At 43.1% G+C, this 24,493-nt stretch overlaps 1 protein-coding gene across 3 annotated transcripts; it reads right to left on the reverse strand.

The window, feature by feature from the left end:
- Positions 1-495: 495 nt before the first annotated feature.
- LOC121542847 (gamma-tubulin complex component 2-like) lies at positions 496-24,490 on the reverse strand. Of its 3 annotated transcripts, none has more exons than XM_041852611.2 (18): positions 24,388-24,490; positions 23,719-23,879; positions 23,485-23,613; positions 23,186-23,362; positions 22,764-22,923; positions 17,955-18,162; positions 17,078-17,277; positions 8,245-8,434; positions 7,935-8,080; positions 7,570-7,750; positions 7,299-7,479; positions 3,083-3,255; positions 2,706-2,834; positions 2,479-2,599; positions 1,979-2,122; positions 1,627-1,755; positions 1,235-1,367; positions 496-905 (listed from the first exon to the last, which is right to left on the reverse strand). In XM_041852611.2, the coding sequence occupies exons 2-18, from the start codon at positions 23,866-23,868 to the stop codon at positions 856-858; spliced, it is 2,601 nt and encodes an 866-aa protein (XP_041708545.1). In that variant the 5' UTR covers positions 23,869-23,879; positions 24,388-24,490; the 3' UTR covers positions 496-855. The 3 variants fall into 3 exon arrangements, with proteins under 3 accessions (XP_041708545.1, XP_041708387.1, XP_041708462.1); XM_041852453.2 differs by having other exon boundaries at positions 1,204-1,367; XM_041852528.2 differs by having other exon boundaries at positions 1,204-1,367; positions 23,719-23,876; positions 24,388-24,458.
- Between the last annotated feature and the right edge of the window lie 3 nt (positions 24,491-24,493).

The raw sequence follows: 24,493 nt of genomic DNA on the forward strand, positions 1-24,493 counted from the left end.
TATTATGCATAAAATGGACTAAATGTAATCATAATTTGTATGAGGCATTGGCTCAACTTGCCCCTGGCCAAATGGCACAATTTACCCCAAAGCAACCATTTTGACTACAAGCTACAAGGATGCACTTTCATGCTATGTTTATGACCTCATATTGTAGCTTATAGAGACCCCAACTGATATATAAAACAGTCTTAAAACGATCTACTTTGGTTTAGATACAAGCATCATGAAACCTATAACACAATAAATTAACTTTGGGAAAATCAATTTTTTGTACCTAACTTCCTTACCACTTTTTCCAAGTGGTTTCTTCCTTCACAGACTCCATGAAATGTTGACCTCTTCCTAAATATTTGGTCATATTATACATTTTGTGTATGGTATCCTAGAAACAAGGGGTGGCTCAACTAACCCTTTGGCACCCACTCCCCCCTACTGTTTACTGTCATAGGAGTGATTTAATTCTGTAAGCAAAGATGACAGAGAATGCTTGGGGACATTTAATATTTTTTATTGTACAAGAAAACACACCAAAAAAAACACGAGGTAAAAAATAAGTTACCCCTATAGAGGTCCAGGTTTTCTTTTACATCTTCCGAGCGAAATGCATACAGTTCATGGTTATTTAATCCTATGCCCCTCTTAAGGTAAAGGAGGAAACACCTTAGACGTTTTCAAAACACATTAATATCTATGGTTTTATGTTTGATGACAGCTTTATGTTTGATACGGGGAGAAATGTCGTCTTTGAAGGTGGTTTTTATATGGGCATGAGTAGGATAAATAAATACTTATTGCGTGGGTTACCATCATGCACACTTTGACAGTGCTATGCAGCAGCCTTCTGACTTCTCTCTATAGCCATCCTCTCAAGGCGCTCTGTGTAGAACCCGTTGAAATCCAACCTATGGAATCAAATTCAAAGCAGTTTTTAACTAGTATTGTAACTGTATCTTAGCATATCCATTCAAGCAACTATCTATAGACCAGGAGTTTCCAACTCCGGTCCTGGAGAGCTACGGGGAATGCAGGTTTTTGTTCCAGCCCGGCACTAACACACCCATCTCCAATAACCAACTTATCAAGGTGTTCAGTCTGGACCTTGCTCAGTTGAATCAGGTGTGTGGGTGCTGGGCAGCAACAAAAGCCTGCGTAGCCAGTATCTCTCCAGTACCAGAGTTGGAGATAGAGTAGTAGACCCACCGGTAGATTATGTTAATCATGCTGTGCTCACAGTCATTGGTGCTATAGACGCTGAGCTTGTCCAGCAGGTCCAGGAGCAGTGTGCTGAAGTTGCTGTCAAACTTGCTGATGGTGGCTTCGAAGCCTGAGTCTGACTGCAGGGCCTCCACGTGCTCTGCTAGGAACTGACAACGGGGAACAACGACATAGGTAAAGGCATTTGCTGATTGGGGAATAGTAATGTTATATTTGATAGATAGTACTTGAGACAGAACACAAACGTTAATTGCCACCATTACAATACTATTGTATTTGGTTGTTCTATGTAACATACCCAGGTAAACACATTTGTCATACTTTGATGTTTTATCTTTGAAAGCAATGCTTCAAGTTGTTTATAGTAGTGAGTATCTGCTGTATATGAGTGAGTATGTGTGTTGTTACCTTCGAGGTAAGCCTCTTCCTCTCTTGCTCCACGGTGCGTTCGCTCTGGGTGGGAGGACCCTTCATGGTGCCATGCTCCAGAGACAGACGGTTCATCTCCTGGTCCAGCTTCATGCTCTGGGTGAAGCGCTACACCAGGAAATATACAGACATTTAATAAGGATCAGCAGTGAGAGAGAGACACTGTATAGTCACACTGGGGGGAAAATATATTAGGCTACATATCACAATACTTCTAATGTGCATGAGTTGCATGTATTTTATTTATTTAACTAAAATACCATTACATGTAAGCTACAACAAGCTGCCTTGGAATTCACGGTTTTGTAGTTTGCATTCCACATCCACTAACCTGCATGCAGTTGGTGAACATGACACACACAGACATAAGCTTGGAGAAGATCTTGAGTAGCTCTGGGTTGGTCAGCATGCAGTCCTTCAGGCAGTTGTCCAGGAAGCTGGTGTGATGACACAGCACGTCGTCTATGTTGGAAGCCTGAGGGAGACAAGATGGACTATATTATGACATTCCTGGTCAATGCAGGGTAGACACTGTCTGGAATGCGGTTTTAACCAATCACCATTCAGGATTAGACCCACCTGTTGTATAAACCGCAGCATGTAGTTATTAGGAGCAATTTAAATGAATGCAATTGAATTGGGACTGGAAAAAACGTTTGACCACAACAATCTTGGGTCAAAGCAAGTAAAGGCTTGTGGCTGACATTTGTAATGGACGCCAGTCTTCTACACTATGCACAGAACAATTATGTTAGAAGTAGCTATAGGCTAATACATGATAGCACTGAATGCTATCAAGGTGAGAAGCAGCCTTGGTTCCTTTCCACTCACAGATTTCAAGTTGTTCTCCATGATGTGCCAGGTGGGCTCCATAACTTCAAACATCATGTAGTACTGGATGTTCTGGACAAAGTTCAGCATGCGCTGTCTCAGGGCAAACGCTGCTGCAAACCTTCAGGGAGGAGGAAACCAGATAGCTCATATAAGAACTTGCTATTCGGAAGTTGGCACTAGAGAAACAAACAAGGAAGTTAAGTGAAGGAGTTTTGTCAACTCACCACTTGGCCCTGTGCAAGGCGTACTGCTTGGCTGTTTTGTTGCTGATCCACACGTTGCACAACAGCCTCTCGACATGTTTGCAGTAAAAAATGTGTCGGAACAGCATCTGGTATCTCGTCAGCGCTTTCCTAGAAAAATACATATTCCGAATCAGAACACATGGTTATAGTATTGGCATTTAGCACGCCCTGGGTTGGGGTCCATGGGGGGTTCTCAATAGATTGAGAAAAGTTACATTAGGGTTGAAAAGTATATTTTTTATCCCATCTTCAAGTGAGCCTTTTTTAGCCTTCATTTAACCAGGAAGTCATACTGAGGTCAGAAGATCTCTTTACCAAGGAAGACCTGGCCTTGGATATAGCCCCAGTGTACCTACCTGTTGATGATGAGTGACAGCGGCCACTTGACAATGTAGTCAAAGGAGAAGGCCTCCAGGCCACTGAGGGCCACCTCGGTGGGGTCGGCATTGATGATGGCCTTCTCCTGCTTGGTCTCGATGGCCAGCACCCGCAGCAGTTGGGTGATCACATCATGTGGCATCAGGTCAATCTGGGAAACAGGAACAGAGGGTGGATGGATGAGTTCAGTGTGACGCCCCTCCCAAAACAGTCACATTACATACCAGTTGTTTAACTTAGTCGTTTATATGTATATCCTATAGATAGCAACCCCCCCAAAAGATATATATAATATTATGTATTTTTTTTAGTTAGAATAGTAATTGTATTTATTATGGATCCCCATTAGCCGCTGCTCTTCCTGGGGTCCAGCAAAATTAAGGCTGTTATACCATTTAAAAAACATTCACAACAGATTTCACAACACATTAAGTGTGTGCCCTCAGGCCCCTCCTCTACTACTACAAATCTACAACACAAAATCCATGTGTATGTGTGTATAGTGCGTATGTTATCGTGTGTCTGTATGCATGTGTCTGTGCCTATGTGTGTGTCGCTTCACAGTCCCCGCTGTTCCATAAGGTGTATTTCTATCTGTTTTTAAAATCTGATTCTACTGCTTGCATGAGTTTCTTGATGTGGAATAGAGTTCCATGTAGCCATGGCTCTATGTAGTACTGTGAGCCTCCCATAGTCTGTTCTGGACTTGGGGACTGTGAAGAGACCTCTGGTGGCATGTCTTGTGGGGTGTGCATGGGTGTCCGAGCTGTGTGCCAGTAGTTCAAATAGACAGCTCGGTGCATTCAACATGTCAATACCTCTCACAAATACAAGTAGTGATGAAGTCAATCTCCTCCACTTTGAGCCAGGAGAGATTGACATGCATATTATTAATGTTAGCTCTCTGTGTACATCCAAGGGCCAGCCATGCTACCCTGTTCTGAGCCAATTGCAATTTTCCTAAGTCCCTCTTTGTGGCACCTGACCCATCTTAGCTACTGTTGTATCAATATGTTTTGACCATGACAGTTTACAATCCAGGGTTACTCCAAGCAGTTTAGTCACCTCAACTTGCTCAATTTCCACATAATTCATTACAAGATTGAGTTGAGGTTTAGGGTTTAGTGAATGTATTTGGGACAAATCAATGCTTTTAGTTTTTGAAATATTTAGGACCAACTTATTCCTTGTCACCCATTCTGAAACTAACTACAGCTCTTTGTTAAGTGTTGCAGTCATTTCAGTCGCTGTAGTAGCTGACGTGTGTAGTGTTGAGTCATCCGCATACATAGACACACTGGGTTTACTCAAAGCAAGTGGCATGTCGTTAGTAAAGATTTAAATAAGTAAGTGCCTAGACAGCTGCCCTGGGGAATTCCTGATTCTACCTGGATTATGTTGGAGAGGCTTCCATTAAAGAACACCCTCTGTGTTCTGTTAGACAATATACACCCCCTGCTATATTATCCACAATCTAGCAGGGGGTGTAAAGCCATAACACATATGTTTTTCCAGCAGCAGACTATGATCGATAATGTCAAAAGCCGCACAGCCCCCACAATCTTATCATCAATTTCTATCAGCCAATCATCAGTCATTTGTGTAAGTGCTGTGCTTGTTGAATGTACTTCCCTATAAGCGTGCTGAAAGTCTGTTGTCAATTTGTTTACTGTAAAATAGCATTGTATCTGGTCAAACACAATTTTTTCCAAAAGTTTACCAAGTGTTGATAATAGGCTGATTGGTTGGCTATTTCAGCCAGTAAAGGGGGCTATACTATTCTTTGGTAGCGGAATGACTTTTGCTTCCCTCCAGGCCTGAGAGCACACACTTTCTAGTAGGCTTAAATTGAAGATATGGCAAATAGTAGAATACACAAGGTGCATAATTTTTTTGTTTCTCTCGTTATTTCAGTCACTGACAGTCACTCAGCCCATGTCAGCTAGCATTTTTTTGATTGGTAAATTAGTCTAGCCAGCTAGCTAAACTTGAAGTAATCATGGTCAAATTACCAACCGGGGGCACCCATTGATTTTGTTAGTCACTCTCACTCACATCAAAGTTTATTGGTCGCATACACAGATTTGCTAATGTTATCACAAGTGCAGTGAAATGCTTATATTTCTAGCTCCAACAGTGCAGTAATACCTAGCAATACATTTTTTTTAACAATAAAAAAAGTTATATAGGATGAGCCATGACTAGAAAACAGTATATACATAAAAGTGGATGAAACAGTATGGGAACATCATTAAAGTGACCAGTGTTCAATGACTAAGTACATAGGGCAGCAGTCTCTTAAGGTGCAGGGTAGAGTACTGGGTGGTAGCCGGCTAGAACAGTGACTAAGGTTCAGGGCAGGGCACTAGGCGGAGGCTGGCTAGTGGTGACTATTTAACAGACTGATGACCTGGAGATAGAAGCTGTTTCTCATTCTCGGTTCCAGCTTTGATGCACCTGTACTGTCTCCACCTTTTAAATGGTAGCGGGTTGAACAGGCCGTGGCTCGGGTGGCTCGGGTGGCTGAGGTCCTTGATGATCTTCTTGGCCTTCCTGTGACATTGGGTGCTGTAGATGTCCTGGAGGGCAGGCATTGTGCCCCCGGTGATGCGTTGGGCTGACGGCACCACCCTCTGGAGAGCACTGCGGTTGCGGACGGTGCAATTGCGGAACCAGGCGGTGATACAGCCCGACAGGATGCTCTCAATGGTGCATCTGTAGAAGTTTGTGGGGGTCTTCTGGGTCACAACAAATTTCTTCAGCTTCCTGAGGTTAAAGAGGCGCTGTTGCGTCTTCTTCACCACGCTGTCTGTGTGAAGGGACCATTTCAGGTTGTCAGTGATGTGCACGCTGAGGAACTTGAAGCTTATGACCCTCGTCAATGTGGATGGGGGCGTGCTCTCTCTGCTATCTCCTGTAACCCACGATCAACTCCTTCGTTTTGTTGAAGTCGAGGGAGAGGTTATTTTCCTAGCACCACTCCGCACGGCCTCTCCTCCCTGTAGGCTGTCTCATCGTTGTTGGTAATCAGGCTTACCAATGTTGTGTCATCAGCAAACTTGATGATTGATTTGGAGACGTGCGTGGCCGCGTAGTCATGGGTGAACAGGGAGTACAGGAGGGGGCTGAGCACGCACCCCTGTGGTGCCCCGTGTTGAAGATCAGCGTGGCGGAGGGGTTGTTGCCTACCTTCACCACTTGGGGTCGGCCCGCCAGGAAGTCCAGGACCCAGTTGTTCAGATATAATATTAAAAACATTTATCTCCACTCAATGGCAAAATGTGTAGAATTGCAGAAAATTAACTTTCAAGCTGCTTACGGCCCCCAAAAGGCTAAGGCTGGCTCTGACTGCATGTGTGGGTGTGGGTATGGGTACGCAGACCCGCGAGCCACTGCGGCCCCTCATGATGAGTTCAGATTTTTTGTGGCCCCCATCTCCATCAAAGTTGCCCATCCCTGCTATACAATTGTGATTCTACCCCATGGCAATGTTCTATTACTGTGCTAAAGTGCAGCTATAAGAAATGGTCTAATGCAGTAAACAGCAATGATGCACCATTTGAATAACAAGATCATAAATGACTTAAGATTCACCTCAAAGTAGTCAACAGTGCCCCCAGCTGCTGTAAGCTAACGTTAATATGCTCAGACTAATTTTGGAAAGGTACATGAGCCTATTCATTCATCATAATGCATGCATGAAAGGATATTTCAAATCATACTGTGTACAGTATGTATTTAGGTAATGAACTAAACCCATTTATAAAACTGAACCTGAATGAATAAGGTAACCACTAGATGGTGCTGCTGTTATCAAGATAGCATAAATTCCAGACTGGTACTCATCTAGGATATTTAATCAATAACAAGGCCAGAGTGGGTGTGGTATATGGCCAACATATCCAGGCTAAGAGCTGCTGTTAGTCACGACGCAACGCAGAGTGCCTGGATACAACCCTTAGCCGTGGTATATTGGCCATATACCACAAACCCCTGAGGTGCCTTATTGCTATTATAAACTGGTTACCAATGTAATTAGAAGAGTAAAAATAAATGTTTTGTCATACCCGTGGTATACCACGGCTTTCAGCCAATCAGCATTCAGGGCTCAAACCACCCAGTTTATAATGTCTCATATACCACGGCTTTTAGCCAATCAGCATCCAGGGCTCAAACAACCCACTTTATAATTACCTTCAGGTCATCTTTGAATGGGTCTGTGTTAGCAGTACTCATCCTCAGAGCCAGCTCTAGCAAGGCCTCCAGTCTGGGAGGGACGATGTCATCCACTGGCTTTTTCAGCTCCTCTTCCGTCAGATCCATGAAATGGACAAAGAAATCTCCCTTGTCCATTAAGAAGTAGTGCTTGATTGACCTAGGAAGAATACATCTCTTAGCATACAACTGAACATACCAAATGAGAAATACCCTATCAAACTATTTATAGTTTATTGTTGTTCTTTACCTAAGTCGTGCGACCAGCTCCTTCTCCTCCATCAGAAAGTCTAGAAGGACCTTACTGGCATAGTAGTAGGATTTTTCTATCTGCTCCACGTAGGCTCTCTCCTTGAGTGTGTAGAGGATCTCCTTAGCATCGGGACAAGTCACATCCCGGCCACACTCTCTCACCACGTTGAGGTATTTCCCTATAGAACAGGATGAGAAAAAACACTAACTCAGACACAGAAAACTCCACAGCAAATGATCAGAACCTTGATACTACTCGTTTTCTACACTATAAAACAACACAGTGAATTGCACTAGCCATTGTCAGGAAGCACTAAAAAGTGATCTGAACAAATCTGATGCAAACAGTATGATGTGTCTTACCTGTACTTAAAATTTTGTCTGCCATTTTCTGAAGAAAGGATGGAATTCTGTGCTGTACGATTGTGTACCGCTGATCCCAATATTTGTCGTTGTAGTCCTCCTGGATCTTCTCTTTCTGTAGCTCATGCTCTTCAACCATGAATTCACTATGAAGCAAATAAAATCACAAAAACATGAACAAAATGAACTAATTGTGTGAAAATCTAAATTGTGTCATAACTCATGTCCAAGTCTGTGACACTATAGAAAAGTACTGATGTGATTAAATGTAAGAAATGTGGGAAATGAGTTGCGCGACAAAAGACTGTACCTGTAAGGGTCCTTGATGATGCCTCTATAGATCCATTTCTCCAGTATCTCAAAGTAAGGGACACTAGCTGCTTTCGTGAGGTAGAGGCACAGTTCCTGGGCCTGACTGTCTCCAGTGTAGTTGAAGGTACGATCGTGAAGGAGGCTCAACGTCGACCCACCCATGCAGTCTCCTTTGTCCACCGAGGAGGCTTTGAGAAACAGTACATGCAACCCACTGATTAAATAGACATCAATAACCTTTGGAGAATTTATTTTAATTCTTTACTATGAGCACTTTTTACTTTGGGAAGTCTGCTACAACATACCACAATAACCATACCACACACAACCATCACATCCTCATTGCCCACAGGACAAGACAATACCGGCATAACACCTCTGAAAGGTCTATCTAAAAAGCCATAATACAATTTAATGTCCAAAAGTACAATGCAGCTATATCTACCAACCAACCACAATATATATTGTGTGTGTGTGTGTGTGTGTGTGTGTAGGTAATGAACTAAACCCATTTATAAAACAGAACCTGAATGAATAAGGTAACCACTAGATGGGAACACTTAAACAACACAATGTAACTCCAAGTCAATCACACTTCTGTGAAATCAAACTGTCCACTTAGGAAGCAACACTGATTGACAATACATTTCACATGCTGTTATGCAAATGGAATAGACAACAGGTGGAAATTATAGGCAATTAGCAAGACACCCCCAATAAAGGACTGGTTTTGCATGTGGTGACCACAGACCACTTCTCAGTTCCAATGCTTCCTGGCTGATGTTTTGGTCACTTTTGAATGCTGGCGGTGCTTTCACTCTAGTGCAGGGGTGTCAAACGTACGGCCCGCGGGCCGGATCAGGCCCGCAAACGGGTTTAATCCGGCCCGCGAGATGATTTTGAAAAAAAAAAAAACGAAAAAAATGTTTTCTTTTCTTTTTTTGTAAAGTATAAAAATGCGCTGCAATTTTTCAATAAAATAAACTGCTGTTCCCAATTGTGTCCACTGGATGGCGCAATAGCAATTGTGTTAAGCAAGCAAACTGTTTATACCGGGGCAGAGCAAGTAGGTCAAGCACGTGCAGCCAATGAGCTACTTTGTTTTGCCCGCGATATTTATTACAGCTTCTACTTTTAACATTATGTGCTTTGGCACCCTCATTGCCCCAATATGTCTCTGTCAAAAAAGAGAAAAGTGGACGCAGAGTGCAGAGTGTTCCAAGAAAAATGGTCATCCTATTTATTCACGGAATTGAATGGGAAAGCTGTATGTTTGGTGTGTTCAGAGCATGTTGCAGTGCTGAAAGAATATAACCTTCGTCACCACTATGTGAGTATTCATGCCGACAAATATGACAACTTTCAAGGACAGCGGAGATGAGAGAAGGTGAATGAACTGTTGGCGGGTCTGAAGAAACAGCAGTCTGTGTTTACTCACAGCCGAGACATCAGTGACGCTGCAGTGAAAGCTAGCTACCTCATTGCTAATGAAATCGCAGTGGCTTCAAAACCATTTAGTGAGGGTGAATTTGTAAAAACATGCATGATGAAGGCAGCGGAGATAGTGTGCCCTGAAAAGCGGCAGGCTTTTGCAAATATCAGCCTGACAAGAAACACAGTTGCAGGCAGGATTTCCGATCTTTCAGTGGATTTGGACAGCCAGTTGAAGCAAAAAGTAAAGTCATTTATTGCGTTTTCGGTTGCAATTGATGAAAGCACGGACATTACAGATGTTGCACAACTGGCCATTTTCATCCGCGGAGTTGATGACACATTGACCGTCACCGAGGAGTTCGTGGAGTTGGTGCCGACGACAGATACAACGACAGCAGCTGATATTTTTACCACACTCGTCGGCGCGCTGGTCAGGGTCGGAGTGGACTGGTCCCGCGCTGTCAGCCTGGCTACAGATGGTGCGCCCTCAATGATCGGGAAAAAAGCAGGCGTTGTGACAAAGTTCAGAGAGAAAGTGCAATCTGCAAATGGAGGACGTGATTTTTTGACTTTTCACTGTATTTTGCACCAGGAGGCTTTGTGTTGCAAGTCATTAAAGATGGATAACGTCATGAAGGTGGTCATCCAAACTGTTAATTTCATCCGATCCAGAAGCCTGAATCACCGTCAGTTTGACAGCCTTCTCAGAGAGAAAGACCACATCTATGGCCTGCCATACCACACTGAGGTAAGATGGTTAAGCCGAGGTGCTGTGCTGAGGCGTTTCTTTGATTTACGAGAAGAAATTGAACAGTTCATGGAAGAAAAGGGCAAACCAGTGTTAGAATTTCATTCCGCAGAATGGATGCAGGACCTTGCATTTATGGTGGATGTTACAGAGCACCTGAATAACTTGAACAAACAGCTGCAAGGGCGCAACAAAGTTGTCACGCAGTATTATGACAGCATACGTTCTTTCAAGTTGAAGCTGTCATTGTGGTGGTGATGCAGCTCACTTCCCCTGTCTGAAAAATGTGTGCGCGACCCAACATGTGGCAGACATGAAGCGGTTCAAAGATAAAATAACGGGACTGTTACGGGAGTTTGAGCAACGCTTTCAGATTTATGTTTATGTTTTTATGTTGATGTGCTATTGTTTTTAATTGATTTTATTTGTATATTTAACCTATTCTTGACTCTGTGGTTCTTGCACTTGTTTGGGGAACAGGATTTCATTATTTTTATCTACATTTCTGCCTGAGAAATGACACCCTGATATAGTTCTGTGATCTGTGATATACTTCTGTGAATCACTGAGGCATTGTGTGTTTGTGTGTTCTTTGTCCTCAGAATTTTAAATTTAACTTGAGGTGTTTTATGATTAATAGTGATGTTGTGCTTTTGGACACTGTCCTCAGGCTCCAGCTTTATGTTTATATGTTTTTATGTTGATGTGCTATTGTTTTTAATTGATTTTATTTTATTTGTATATTTAACCTATTCTTGACTCTGTGGTTCTTGCACTTGTTTGGGGAACAGGATTTCATTATTTTTATCTACATTTCTGCCTGAGAAATGACACCCTGATATAGTTCTGTGATCTGTGAAACAGTTCTGTTAATCACTGAGGCATTGTGTGTTTGTGTGTTCTTTTTCTTTAGAATTTTCAAATAAACTTGACGTTTTTTATGATTAATAGTGATGTTGTGCTTGTACTATTTTGGACACACTGTCCTCAGGCTCCAGCTTTATGTTGTATGTTGATCGTATTAAAACAAAGAAAACAATCTGAAGTTGTTGTTTTTAAGTTATATATACCATGATTTTTCCGGTCCGGCCCACTTGGGAATAGATTTTCCTCCATGTGGCCCCTGAGCTAAAATGAGTTTGACACCCCTGCTCTAGTGGTAGCATGAGACGGAGTCTACAACCCACACAAGTGGCTCAGGTAGTGCAGCTCATCCAGGATGGCACATCAATGCGAGCTGTGGCAAGAAGGTTTGCTGTGTCTGTCAGCGTAGTGTCCAGAGGATGGAGGCGCTACCAGGAGACAGGCCAGTACATCAGGAGACGTGGAGGAGGCCGTAGGAGGGCAACAACCCAGCAGCAGGACTGCTACCTCCGCCTTTGTGCAAGGAGAAGCAGGAGGAGCACTGCCAGAGCCCTGCAAAATGACCTCCAGCAGGCCACAAATGTGCATGTGTCTGCTCAAACGGTCAGAAACAGACTCCATGAGGGTGGTATGAGGGCCCGACGTCCACAGGTGGGGATTGTGCTTACAGCCCAACACCGTGCAGGACGTTTGGCATTTGCCAGAGAACACCAAGATTGGCAAATTCGCCACTGGCGCCCTGTGCACTTCACAGATGAAAGCAGGTTCACACTGAGCACGTGACAGACGTGACAGAGTCTGGAGACGCCGTGGAGAACGTTCTGCTGCCTGCAACATCCTCCAGCATGACCGGTTTGGTGGTGGGTCAGTCATGGTGTGGGGTGGCATTTCTTTGGGGGGCCGCACAGCCCTCCATGTGCTCGCCAGAGGTAGTCTGACTGCCATTAGGTACCGAGATGAGATCCTCAGACCCCTTGTGAGACCATATGCTGGTGCGGTTGGCCCTGGGTTCCTCCTAATGCAAGACATTGCTAGACATCATGTGGCTGGAGTGTGTCAGCAGTTCCTGCAAGAGGAAGGCATTGAGGCTATGGACTGGCCCGCCCGTTCCCCAGACCTGAATCCAATTGAGCACATCTGGGACATCATGTCTCGCTCCATCCACCAACGCCACGTTGCACCACAGACTGTCCAGGAGTTGGCGGATGCTTTAGTCCAGGTCTGGGAGGAGATCCCTCAGGAGACCATCTGCCACCTCATCAGGAGCATGCCCAGGCGTTGTAGGGAGGTCATACAGGCACGTGGAGGCCACACACACTACTGAGCCTCATTTTGACTTGTTTTAAGGACATTACATCAAAGTTGGATCAGTCTATAATTTTAATGGTAGGTTTATTTGAACAGAGAGAAATAATTACAACAAAATTCAGAAAAATGCATGTCAAAAATGTTATGTGATTTGCATTTTAATGAGGGAAATAAGTATTTGACCCCCTCTCAATCAGAAATATTTCTGGCTCCCAGCTGTCTTTTATACAGGTAACGAGCTGAGATTAGGAGCACACTCTTAAAGGGAGTGCTCCTAATCTCAACTTGTTACCTGTATAAAAAGACACCTGTCCACAGAAGCAATCAATCAATCAGATTCCAAACTCTCCACCATGGCCAAGACCAAAGAGCTCTCCAAGGATGTCAGGGACAGGATTGTAGACCTACACAAGGCTGGAATGGGCTACAAAACCAACGCCAAGCAGCTTGGTGAGAAGGTGACAACAGTTGGTCTGGGGCTCCATGCAAGATCTCACCTCGTGGAGTTGCAATGATCATGAGAACGGTGAGGAATTGTCCCAGAACTACACGGGAGGATCTTGTCAATGATCTCAAGGCAGCTGGGACCATAGTCACCAAGAAAACAATTGGTAACACACTACGCCGTGAAGGACTGAAATCCTGCAGCGCCCGCAAGGTCCCCCTGCTCAAGAAAGCACATATACAGGCCCGTCTGAAGTTTGCCAATGAACATCTGAATGATTCAGAGGAGAACTGGGTGAAAGTGTTGTGGTCAGATGAGACCAAAATCGAGCTCTTTGGCATCAACTCATGACCCCAAGAATACCATCCCCACCGTCAAACATGGAGGTGGAAACATTATGCTTTGGGGGTGTTTTTCTGCTAAGGGGACAGGACAACTTCACCGCATCAAAGGGACGATGGACGGGGCCATGTACCATCAAATCTTGGGTGAGAACCTCCTTCCCTCAGCCAGGGCATTGAAAATGGGTCGTGGATGGGTATTCCAGCATGACAATGACCCAAAACACACGGCCAAGGCAACAAAGGAGTGGCTCAAGAAGAAACACATTAAGGTCCTGGAGTGGCCTAGCCAGTCTCCAGGCCTTAATCCCATAGAAAATCTGTGGAGGGAGCTGAAGGTTCGAGTTGCCAAACTTCAGCCTCGAAACCTTAATGACTTGGAGAAGATCTGCAAAGAGGAGTGGAACAAAATCCCTCCTGAGATGTGTGCAAACCTGGTGGCCAACTACAAGAAACGTCTGACCTCTGTGATTGCCAACAAGGGTTTTGCCACCAAGTACAAAGTCATGTTTTGCAGAGGGGTCAAATACTTATTTCCCTCATTAAAATGCAAATCAATTTATAACATTTTTTACATGCGTTTTTCTGGATTATTTTGTTGTTATTCTGTCTCTCACTGTTCAAATAAACCTACCATTAAAATTATAGACTGATCATGTCTTTGTCAGTGGGCAAACGTACAAAATCAGCAGGGGATCAAATACTTTTTTCCCCTCACTGTAGTTTTGATGTCTTCACTATTATTCTACAATGTAAAAAATAGTAAAAATAAAGAAAAACCCTTGAATGAGTAGGTGTGTCCAAACTTTTGACTGGTACTGTATATATGATGCATAAGGATCATACACTGAGTGTATAAAGCATTATGAACACCTGCTCTTTCCATGACAGACTGATCAGGTGAATCCAGGTGAAAGCTATGATCCCTCATTGAGGTCACCTATAAATCCACTTCTAATCAGTGTAGATCAGGGGTGTCAAACGTACGGCCCGCGGGCCGGATCAGGCCCGCAAACGGGTTTAATCCGGCCCGCGAGATGATTAAAAAAAAAAAAAAACTTTTTTTTTTGTAAAGTATAAAAATGCGCTGCAATTTTTCAATAAAATAAACTGCTGTTCCAATTGCGTCCACTGGATGGCGCAATAGCAATTGTGTTAAGCAAGCAAACTGTTTATACCGGGGCAGAGCAAGTAGGTCAAGCACGTGCAGCCAATGAGCTACTTTGTTTTGCCCGCGATATTTATTACGGCTTCTACTTTTAACATTATGTGCTTTGGCACCCTCATTGCCCCAATATGTCTCTGTCAAAAAAGAGAAAAGTGGACGCAGAGTGCAGAGTGTTCCAAGAAAAATGGTCATCCTATTTATTCACGGAATTGAATGGGGAAGCTGTATGTTTGGTGTGTTCAGAGCATGTTGCAGTGCTGAAAGAATATAACCTTCGTCACCACTATGTGAGTATTCATGCCGACAAATATGACAACTTTCAAGGACAGCGGAGATGAGAGAAGGTGAATGAACTGTTGGCGGGTCTGAAGAAACAGCAGTCTGTGTTTACTCACAGCCGAGACATCAGTGACGCTGCAGTGAAAGCTAGCTACCTCATTGCTAATGAAATCGCAGTGGCTTCAAAACCATTTAGTGAGGGTGAATTTGTAAAAACATGCATGATGAAGGCAGCGGAGATTGTGTGCCCTGAAAAGCAGCAGGCTTTTGCAAATATCAGCCTGACAAGAAACACAGTTGCAGACAGGATTTCCGATCTTTCAGTGGATTTGGACAGCCAGTTGAAGCAAAAAGTAAAGTCATTTATTGCGTTTTCGGTTCCAATTGATGAAAGCACGGACATGACAGATGTTGCACAACTGGCCATTTTCATCCGCGGAGTTGATGACACATTGACCGTCACCGAGGAGTTCGTGGAGTTGGTGCCGATGACAGATACAACGACAGCAGCTGATATTTTTACCGCACTCGTCGGCGCGCTGGACAGGGTCGGAGTGGACTGGCCCCGCGCTGTCAGCCTGGCTACAGATGGTGCGCCCTCAATGATCGGGAAAAAAGCAGGCGTTGTGACAAAGTTCAGAGAGAAAGTGCAATCTGCAAATGGAAGACGTGATTTTTTGACTTTTCACTGTATTTTGCACCAGGAGGCTTTGTGTTGCAAATCATTAAAGATGGATAACGTCATGAAGGTGGTCATCCAAACTGTTAATTTCATCCGATCCAGAAGCCTGAATCACCGTCAGTTTGACAGCCTTCTCAGAGAGAAAGACCACATCTATGGCCTGCCATACCACACTGAGGTAAGATGGTTAAGCCGAGGTGCTGTGCTGAGGCGTTTCTTTGATTTACGAGAAGAAATTGAACAGTTCATGGAAGAAAAGGGCAAACCAGTGCTAGAATTTCATTCCGCAGAATGGATGCAGGACCTTGCATTTATGGTGGATGTTACAGAGCACCTGAATAACTTGAACAAACAGTTGCAAGGGCGCAACAAAGTTGTCACGCAGTATTATGACAGCATACGTTCTTTCAAGTTGAAGCTGTCATTGTGGGAGACGCAACTTGCCGGTGGTGATGCAGCTCACTTCCCCTGTCTGAAAAATGTGTGCGCGACCCAACATGTGGCAGACATGAAGCGGTTCAAAGATAAAATAACGGGACTGTTACGGGAGTTTGAGCAACGCTTTCAGATTTATGTTGATGTTTTTATGTTGATGTGCTATTGTTTTTAATTGATTTTATTTGTATATTTAACCTATTCTTGACTCTGTGGTTCTTGCACTTGTTTGGGGAACAGGATTTCATTATTTTTATCTACATTTCTGCCTGAGAAATGACACCCTGATATAGTTCTGTGATCTGTGAAACAGTTCTGTTAATCACTGAGGCATTGTGTGTTTGTGTGTTCTTTTTCTTTAGAATTTTCAAATAAACTTGACGTGTTTTATGATTAATAGTGATGTTGTGCTTGTACTATTTTGGACACACTGTCCTCAGGCTCCAGCTTTATGTTGTATGTTGATCGTATTAAAACAAAGAAAACAATCTGAAGTTGTTGTTTTTAAGTTATATATACCATGATTTTTCCGGTCCGGCCCACTTGGGAATAGATTTTCCTCCATGTGGCCCCTGAGCTAAAATGAGTTTGACACCCCTGGTGTAGATGAAGGGGAGGAGACAGGTGAAATAATGATTTTAAGTCTTGAGACAACTGAGACATTGATTGTGTATGTGTGCCATTCAGAGGGTGAATGGGCAAAACAAAAAATTGAAGTGCCTTTGAATGGGGTATGGTTGTAGGTGCCAGGCGCACCGGTTTGTGTCAAGACTGCAATGCTGCTGGGTTTTTCACGCTTAACAGTTTCCTGTGTGTATCAAGAATGGTCCACCACCCAAAGGACGTCCAGCCAACTTGACAAAACTGTAGGGAGCATTGGAGTCAACATGGGCCAGCATCCCTGTGTAATGCTTTCGACACCTTGTAGAGTCCATGCCCCAACGAATTGAGGCTGTTCTGAGGGCAAAAGGGGCGGGTGTAACTCAATATTAGGAAGGTGTTCCTAATGTTTGGTATACTCAGTTATATATATATATATATATATATATATATATATATATATATATATATATATATATATATATATATATATATATATATGTTTTGTATGATCATGACAGCTTTACCAATGGAGGCTAAGATCTCCATGGTCCTCATGGTGGGCTGGATGTAGAACCAGAGCTTCTGCAGGGAGAGCATGTCCTGCCTGTGGAGGTGCTCCAGCTGGGTCACCAGGATCAGGTACTCCTTCATCAGGGTCCTCATGGCCGCCGTCAGGGCGTGGTTCACCTGGCCATACTCAAAGGACGACTTCTCCTCAGTGAAGCTGCCAGACAAAATACAAATAAATTGTTTGACAACCCAATGCACATGACACATCTCCAGATGGTGTAAGGATTACAACGTGAGTCCCGCAGAGACAAAGCAAGGTTAAGTTGCTAGACTGAGTGTACAAATCATTAGGAACACCGGCTCTTGCCATGACATAGACTGACCAGGTGAAACCAGGTGAAAGCTATGATCCCTTATTGATGTCACTTGTTAAATCCACTTTAATCAATGTAGATGAAGGGGAGGAAACAGGTTAAAGAAGGATTAAGCCTTGAAACAATTGAGACATGGATTGTGTATGTGTTCCATTCAGAGGGTGAATGGGCAAGACAAAATATTTAAGTGTCTTTGAAAAGGGTATGGTAGTAGGTGCCAGGCGCACCGGTTTGTGTCAAGAACTGCAACGCTGCTGGGTTTTTCACACAACAGTTTCCCATGTGTATCAAGAATGGTCCACCACCCAAAGGTCATCCAGCCAACTTGACACAACTGTGAGAAGCATTGGAGTCAACATGGGCCCGCATCCCTGTGGAACACTTTGGACACCTTGTAGTCCGTGCCCAGACGAATTGAGGCTGTTCTGAGGGCAAAAGGGGGTGTAATTCAATATTAGGAAGGTGTTTTTAATGTTTTGTACACTCAGTGTATATTTCCTTGTTAAAGTTCACTCACCGTGTTATAGTAGAGTAGTATGAGGAGACTGGTAATATCCTATTGACCAGCTCCTTGATGGACATGTCAAGGGTGGGGTCAACGATGAAGGAGCGGTTCTGCCTCCCGAGGACAGGCTGGGCTGTGATGTCTCTGCCGTCCACACCGATCAGCACAAACAACAGATCTTCAACCAGCGCATGCTCCTGAGCTGGCAGGGGCATTGTACCTGATCATAAAACACCAAAGAGATTATTTGAGGGATGCTCATCCTCATAACCACTTAACGTACCAGGTACATTTTCACACATTTTGTTATTGCATACTGTACATAAAAATGAGCAGTCACTCAGTCAGTGAAACTACAGTGCCTTCAGAAAGTATTCACACCCTTTAACTTTTTCCACATTTTGTTGTCTTGCAGCCTGAATTTAAAATAGATTAAATTGATATTTTGTGGCACTGGCCTACACACAATACCCCATAATGTCAAAGTGGAATCAAAGGGTCAAAGGGCCCCGTGTGGCTCAGTTGGTAGAGCATGGGGCTTGCAACGCCAGGGTTGTGGGTTCGTTTCCCACGGGGGACCTGTATGAAAAATGTATGCACTCACTAACTGTATGTCGCTCTGGATAAGAGCGTCTGCTAAATGACTAAAATGTCAAATGTAAATGGAATGTTGTTTTTAGAAATTGTCACAAATTCAATAAAAAACAAAAAGCTGAAAAGCCTTGAATCAATATGTATTCAACCCCTTTGTTATGGCAAGCCTAAATAAGTTTAGGAGTAAAAATTTGCTTAAAACAAGTCACATAATAAGTTGCATTGACTCACTCTGTGTGCAATAATAGTGTTTAACATGATTTTTGAATGACTACGTCATCTCTGTACCCTACACATACAAGTATCTGTAAAGTCCCTCAGTCGAGTGAATTTCCAACACAGATTCAACCACAAAAACTAGGGAGGTTTTCCAATGCCTCGCAAAGAAGGGTGCCTATTGGTAGATGGGTACAAACATTCAATGTCTGCTTTTTTATCACTTTGAGCATGGTGAAGTTATGAATTACACTTTGGATGGCATATCAATACACGCAGTCACTACAAAGATACAGGCGTCCTTCCTAACTCAGTTGCCAGAGAGGAAGGAAACCGCTCAGGGATTTCACCATGAGACCAATGGTGACTTTGAAACACATAGAGTGGGGGAAAAAAGTATTTAGTCAGCCACCAATTGTGAAAGTTCTCCCACTTAAAAATATGAGAGAGGCCTGTAATTTTCATCATAGGTACAGGTCAACTATGACAGACAAAATGAGAAAAAAAAATCCATTAAATCACATTGTAGGATTTTTAATGAATTTATTTGCAAATTATGGTGGAAAATACGTATTTGGTCAATAACAAAAGTTTCTCAATACTTTGTTATATACCCTTTGATGGCAATGACACAGGTCAAACGTTTTCTGTAAGTCTTCACAAGGTTTTCACACACTGTTGCTGGTATTTTGGCCCATTCCTCCATGCAGATCTCCTCTAGAGCAGTGATGTTTTGGGGCTGTCGCTGGGCAACACAGACTTTCAACTCCCTCCAAAGATTTCCTATGGGGTTGAGATCTGGAGACTGGCTAGGCCACTCCAGGACCTTGAAATGCTTCTTACGAAGCCACTCCTTCGTTGCCCGGGCAGTGTGTTTGGGATCATTGTCATGCTGAAAGACCCAGCCACGATTCATCTTCAATGCCCTTGCTGATGGAAGGAGGTTTTCACTCAAAATCTCACGATACATGGCCCCATTCATTCTTTCTTTTACACGGATCAGTCGTCCTGGTCCCTTTGCAGAAAAACAGCCCCAAAGCATGATGTTTCCACCCCCATGCTTCACAGTAGGTATGGTGTTCTTTGGATGCAACTCAGCATTCTTTGTCCGCCAAACACGACGAGTTGAGTTTTTACCAAAAAGTTCTATTTTGGTTTCATCTGACCATATGACATTCTCCCAATCCTCTTCTGGATCATCCAAATGCACTCTAGCAAACTTCAGACAGGCCTGGACATGTACTGGCTTAAGCAGGGGGACACGTCTGGCACTGCAGGATTTGAGTCCCTGGCGGCGTAGTGTGTTACTGATGGTAGGTTTTGTTACTTTGGTCCCAGCTCTCTGCAGGTCATTCACTAGGTCCCCCCGTGTGGTTCTGGGATTTTTGCTCACCGTTCTTGTGATCATTTTGACCCCACGGGGTGAGATCTTGCGTGGAGCCCCAGATCGAGGGAGATTATCAGTGGTCTTGTATGTCTTCCATATCCTAATAATTGCTCCCACAGTTGATTTCTTCAAACCAAGCTGCTTACCTATTGCAGATTCAGTCTTCCCAGCCTGGTGCAGGTCTACAATTTTGTTTCTGGTGTCCTTTGACAGCTCTTTGGTCTTGGTCATAGTGGAGTTTGGAGTGTGACTGTTTGAGGTTGTGGATAGTTGTCTTTTATACTGATAACAAGTTCAAACAGGTGCCATTAATACAGGTAACGAGTGGAGGACAGAGGAGCCTCTTAAAGAAGAAGTTACAGGTCTGTGAGAGCCAGAAATCTTGCTTGTTTGTAGGTGACCAAATACTTATTTTCCACCATAATTTGCAAATAAATTCATTAAAAATCCTACAATGTGATTTTCTGGAATTTTCTTTCTCAATTTGTCTGTCACAGTTGACGTGTACCTATGATGAAAATTACAGGCCTCTCTCATCTTTTTAAGTGGGAGAACTTGCACAATTGGTGGCTGACTAAATACTTTTTTCCCCCACCGTACATAAGAGAAAAGTAAAAGAGTTGAAGTCTCAACTAGCTGCCCAACAATCGATCTTTACAAGGCCCGGCTCAAAATCAAAGGCAGCCACGATTGCATCATTCCGGGCGAGTCGCATACTAGCAAAGCACAAGAAACAGTTCCATGATGGAGAAATTGTAAAAGAGGCCTTTTTAGACGCAGCAGAATCATTGTTTGATGATTTCAAAAATAATTCAGAAATAATTTCCGCTATTAAGGATGTTTAGCGATCCAGAAAAACTTGTACACGGTGCTGTGAAATGATGGATGAGGATTTGAGGGAGCATCTTAAAAATGACTTTGCGATCCTGGAACCTGTGGCAACATTTATGTGCTTTCCGGTTGGTATGGAAGTTAATGTTGACGAAATTGCAACAAAAATCGCATCATTGTTTCACAAGGAGACATCAGCCTTTGAGAGTGAAATTTTTACTCTGCAAAGCGACCTCCAAATCAAATCGAGGGAACACTTTTGGAACCTTATCGTGGAGGAAAAATATCCAAACATGACAAAAGTTGCCATGTACTTGACAGCATTATTTGGATATACCTACCTTTCGAGTCAGCATTTTCAGACATGAAGATCATCTAGTCAAAATACCGGTCCACTCTAACAGATGATTACCTGGACACCTGCTTGAGGCTAGCAATCAGTAGCTACAACCCAGACTATGCAAAGCATGCAGTGCAAGTCATCCAATCAATAAGGTGAAAAGCGTTAGGAAGAGGGTGGAAAAAGTAGATCCTATTCAACTTAAGTCTGGGCACCCCTGCTGTACAGAATACAAATATTCCAAAACATGCATCCTGTTTGCAACAAAGCACTAAAGTAATACTGCAAAACATGTGGCAAAGCAATTCACTTTATGTCCTGAATACAAAGTGTTATGTTTGGGGAAAATCCAATACAACACATTACTGAGTACCACTCTCGATATTTTCAAGCATAGTGGTGGCTGCATTATGTTATGGGTATGCTTGTAATCATTAAGGACTGGGGAGTTTTTGAGGATAAAAACGAAACGGAATGGAGTTAAACCCAGGCAAAATCCTAGAGGAAAACCTTGTTCTGTCTGCTTTCCACTAGACACTGGGAGATGAATTCACCTTTCAGCAGGACAATAACCTACAACACAAGGCCAAATTTACACTGGAGTTGCTTACCAAGAAGACAGTGAATGTTCCTAAGTGGCCGAGTTACAGTTTTGACTTAAATCTGCTTGAAAATCTATGGCAAGACTTAAATGGTTGTCTAACAATGATCAACAACCAACTCCCGAGTGGCGCAGTGGTCTAAGGCACTGCATCGCAGTGCTAGCTGTGCCACTAGAGATCCTGGTTCGAATCCAGGCTCTGTCGTAGCCGGCCGTGACCGGGAGACCCATGGGGTGGCGCACAATTGGCACAGCGTCGTCCAGGGTAAGGGAGGGGATGGCCGGCAGGGATGTAGCTCAGTTGGTAGAGCATGGCGTTTGCAACGCCAGGATTGTGGGTTTGATTCCCAGGGGGGGCCAGTATAAAAAAATAAAAAATAATGTATGCACTCAATAATGTAAGTCGCTCTGGATAAGAGCGTCTGCTAAATGACGTAAATGTAATGTAAATGTAATTTGGCAGAGCTTGAAGAATTTATAAAATATTAATGTGCAATCCAGGTGTGCAAAACTCTTAGAGACTTACCCAGAAAGACTCACAGCTGTAATCGCTGCCAAAGGTGATTCTAACATGCATTGACTCAGGGGTGTGAATACTTATGTAAATGAGATATTTCTGTATTAATATTTTAAATAAATTAGCAAACATTTCTAAAAACATGTTTTCACTTTGTCATTATGGGGTATTGTCTGTAGATAGGTGAGACAAATAATCAATTTTGAATTCAGGCTGTAACTACAAAATGTGGAATAAGTCGAGGGGTATGAATACTTTCTGAAGGCACTGTATGCATGAACTTCATGAAATATATCAAAATGTGTCAAAGTGAGACATATGAGTAACATTTATACCAATGGCCACTGCTGGGTCTCCTGCTGGTGTGGTACCGGTGATGAAGTCCCCAATCAGAGCAGGCCGGTCATACACCCAGTTTGGAAACACCGGGTTGGGCTGAGTGGGGTTCTTTTTGTTGTGTCTGTCCCTTAGCATCTTTCGTGTGACTTCAGCCGACTGCAAAGATGGAGGAAAAGTAGTAGAACTTAGATGTATTCAACTCTAGCCTTTTCAAAACGATTTGGTCCAGCCCTCTTGAAGTAGTCATACGCGGCGGGCCAGGAGCTTTTCCTGAATACATGACTTCACCAGGAAAAACTCCAGACCCTAGTTTACAACTATGTAACAGACTATAAATAGGGCATCAGGGTTTTTTTCCTGGTCAGGAAGAAAATATCCTGGCCCTAATAAGTAACCTTTAAATTACATGAGTACATACCTGGGGCACGTTGGAGCTGGCAGTGACGTTCCCCAGCTTCTTGCGCAGCTCTTCCAGTTCCTGCATTGACATCTTGGTGCTAGTTGGAGGGATAGCAAAGGTTGTGCTTGTACTTGATGTCGCATTACCAGATGCTTCAGACCTTTCTTTGGCATTCTGTTGCAGACATTGGAGTGTCTGAAAAATATCAACACACAACACATTGTTATTGGGACAAATACACAATACTGTACTGTACTTTAAATTAAACAGCGTAGGAATTGTCAGCATCTGAATAACATTAGATGTGAAATGATTACCTCTTTGTCCTCGCTAAGCTTTGATAGGAGGTAGACCAGTGGGTCTAGGTTGCGGACATTTTTTGACTTGAGCTCCTCATATTTCCTTAGGAAGTCCTCTGGCGTCTTTGAATACTCTACTATTTTGACCTGTGAATGAAAGTTTAATTACCGGTAGTCAAGGATATTGGTAGGAAGCGCATAGGAAAAGCATAAACCTTTACAATATTTGCCAATAATTTCCCCATCAATCACCTTTGCACTGTGTGCAGAGACTGTTGTGGTGACATATGGTGTCCTGTTCTTCTGCAGTAGATCAATATACACTTCTGCTCCATCACCTCCTCGCACATGAAGCAGACTGAGCAGCTCGTTGACGTCATGATGTATACGAAACTCACTCATGGCTCAGGCTGCTGAAATGAGAAAGGTAAATAATCAATCCTCTGTCAAGTTCAACTCTCTAATAGTTAGCTTATCAGTTTAATAATGACAATGGCAGTTAAAAGTTAAAGCATGCAAACGTATAAATGAATGTGGCTAATTGCTATCTATCAAAACTGATGATGCTTCAGATTCTAGTGGCTGCCCTTTATGGCTTTAGTATAACGAATTGAGCTGGCTAGACCACATAGCTAGTTAAATAATGCTCTCGGAAAAAAAGTATATTTCCTTAACTAGCTAGTTATGAAGCTAGCTTGGTGGTCTTCAAATTGACCCAATAGATAGATAGCTAACTAACTAGCCAGCCACTTTTAGCAAGCAAGCTAGCTAGCTAAACTAGAGTAGGGTCTGAAAATAGAGATGATAGCAAACAATTTAGCTACCTGGCTAGCTATATAAACGGAATCTTGAAATGTATTCTCTGGAAACACTTAGTAAGTAAAGCATGATTAAAAACATTCAAAATTGATAGCACATTACCTGAAGCCTCTGTTGACTAACAAGCAGTTACCGCCAACTGTCTGGCAACACAAGTTACACAACATGTACTGTGTTTCATATTTTTCATAGTAAAGGTTTTTAGATG

Source organism: Coregonus clupeaformis, chromosome 1 (genome assembly GCF_020615455.1).
Source record: "Coregonus clupeaformis isolate EN_2021a chromosome 1, ASM2061545v1, whole genome shotgun sequence".
Taxonomy (NCBI): domain Eukaryota; kingdom Metazoa; phylum Chordata; class Actinopteri; order Salmoniformes; family Salmonidae; genus Coregonus; species Coregonus clupeaformis.

What these genes read in the sequence shown, in the direction of transcription:
- LOC121542847 (XM_041852453.2), bottom strand. Translation starts at nt 23,868, where the DNA reads ATGAGTGAGTTTCGTATACATCATGACGTCAACGAGCTGCTCAGTCTG. An exon ending in TACTACTCTACTATAACACG is followed by an intron (nt 17,278 to 17,954) that starts GTGAGTGAACTT and finishes TTTGTCTGGCAG; the next exon opens with CTTCACTGAGGAGAAGTCGT. An exon ending in AGACAAAATTTTAAGTACAG is followed by an intron (nt 7,751 to 7,934) that starts GTAAGACACATC and finishes CCTGTTCTATAG; the next exon opens with GGAAATACCTCAACGTGGTG.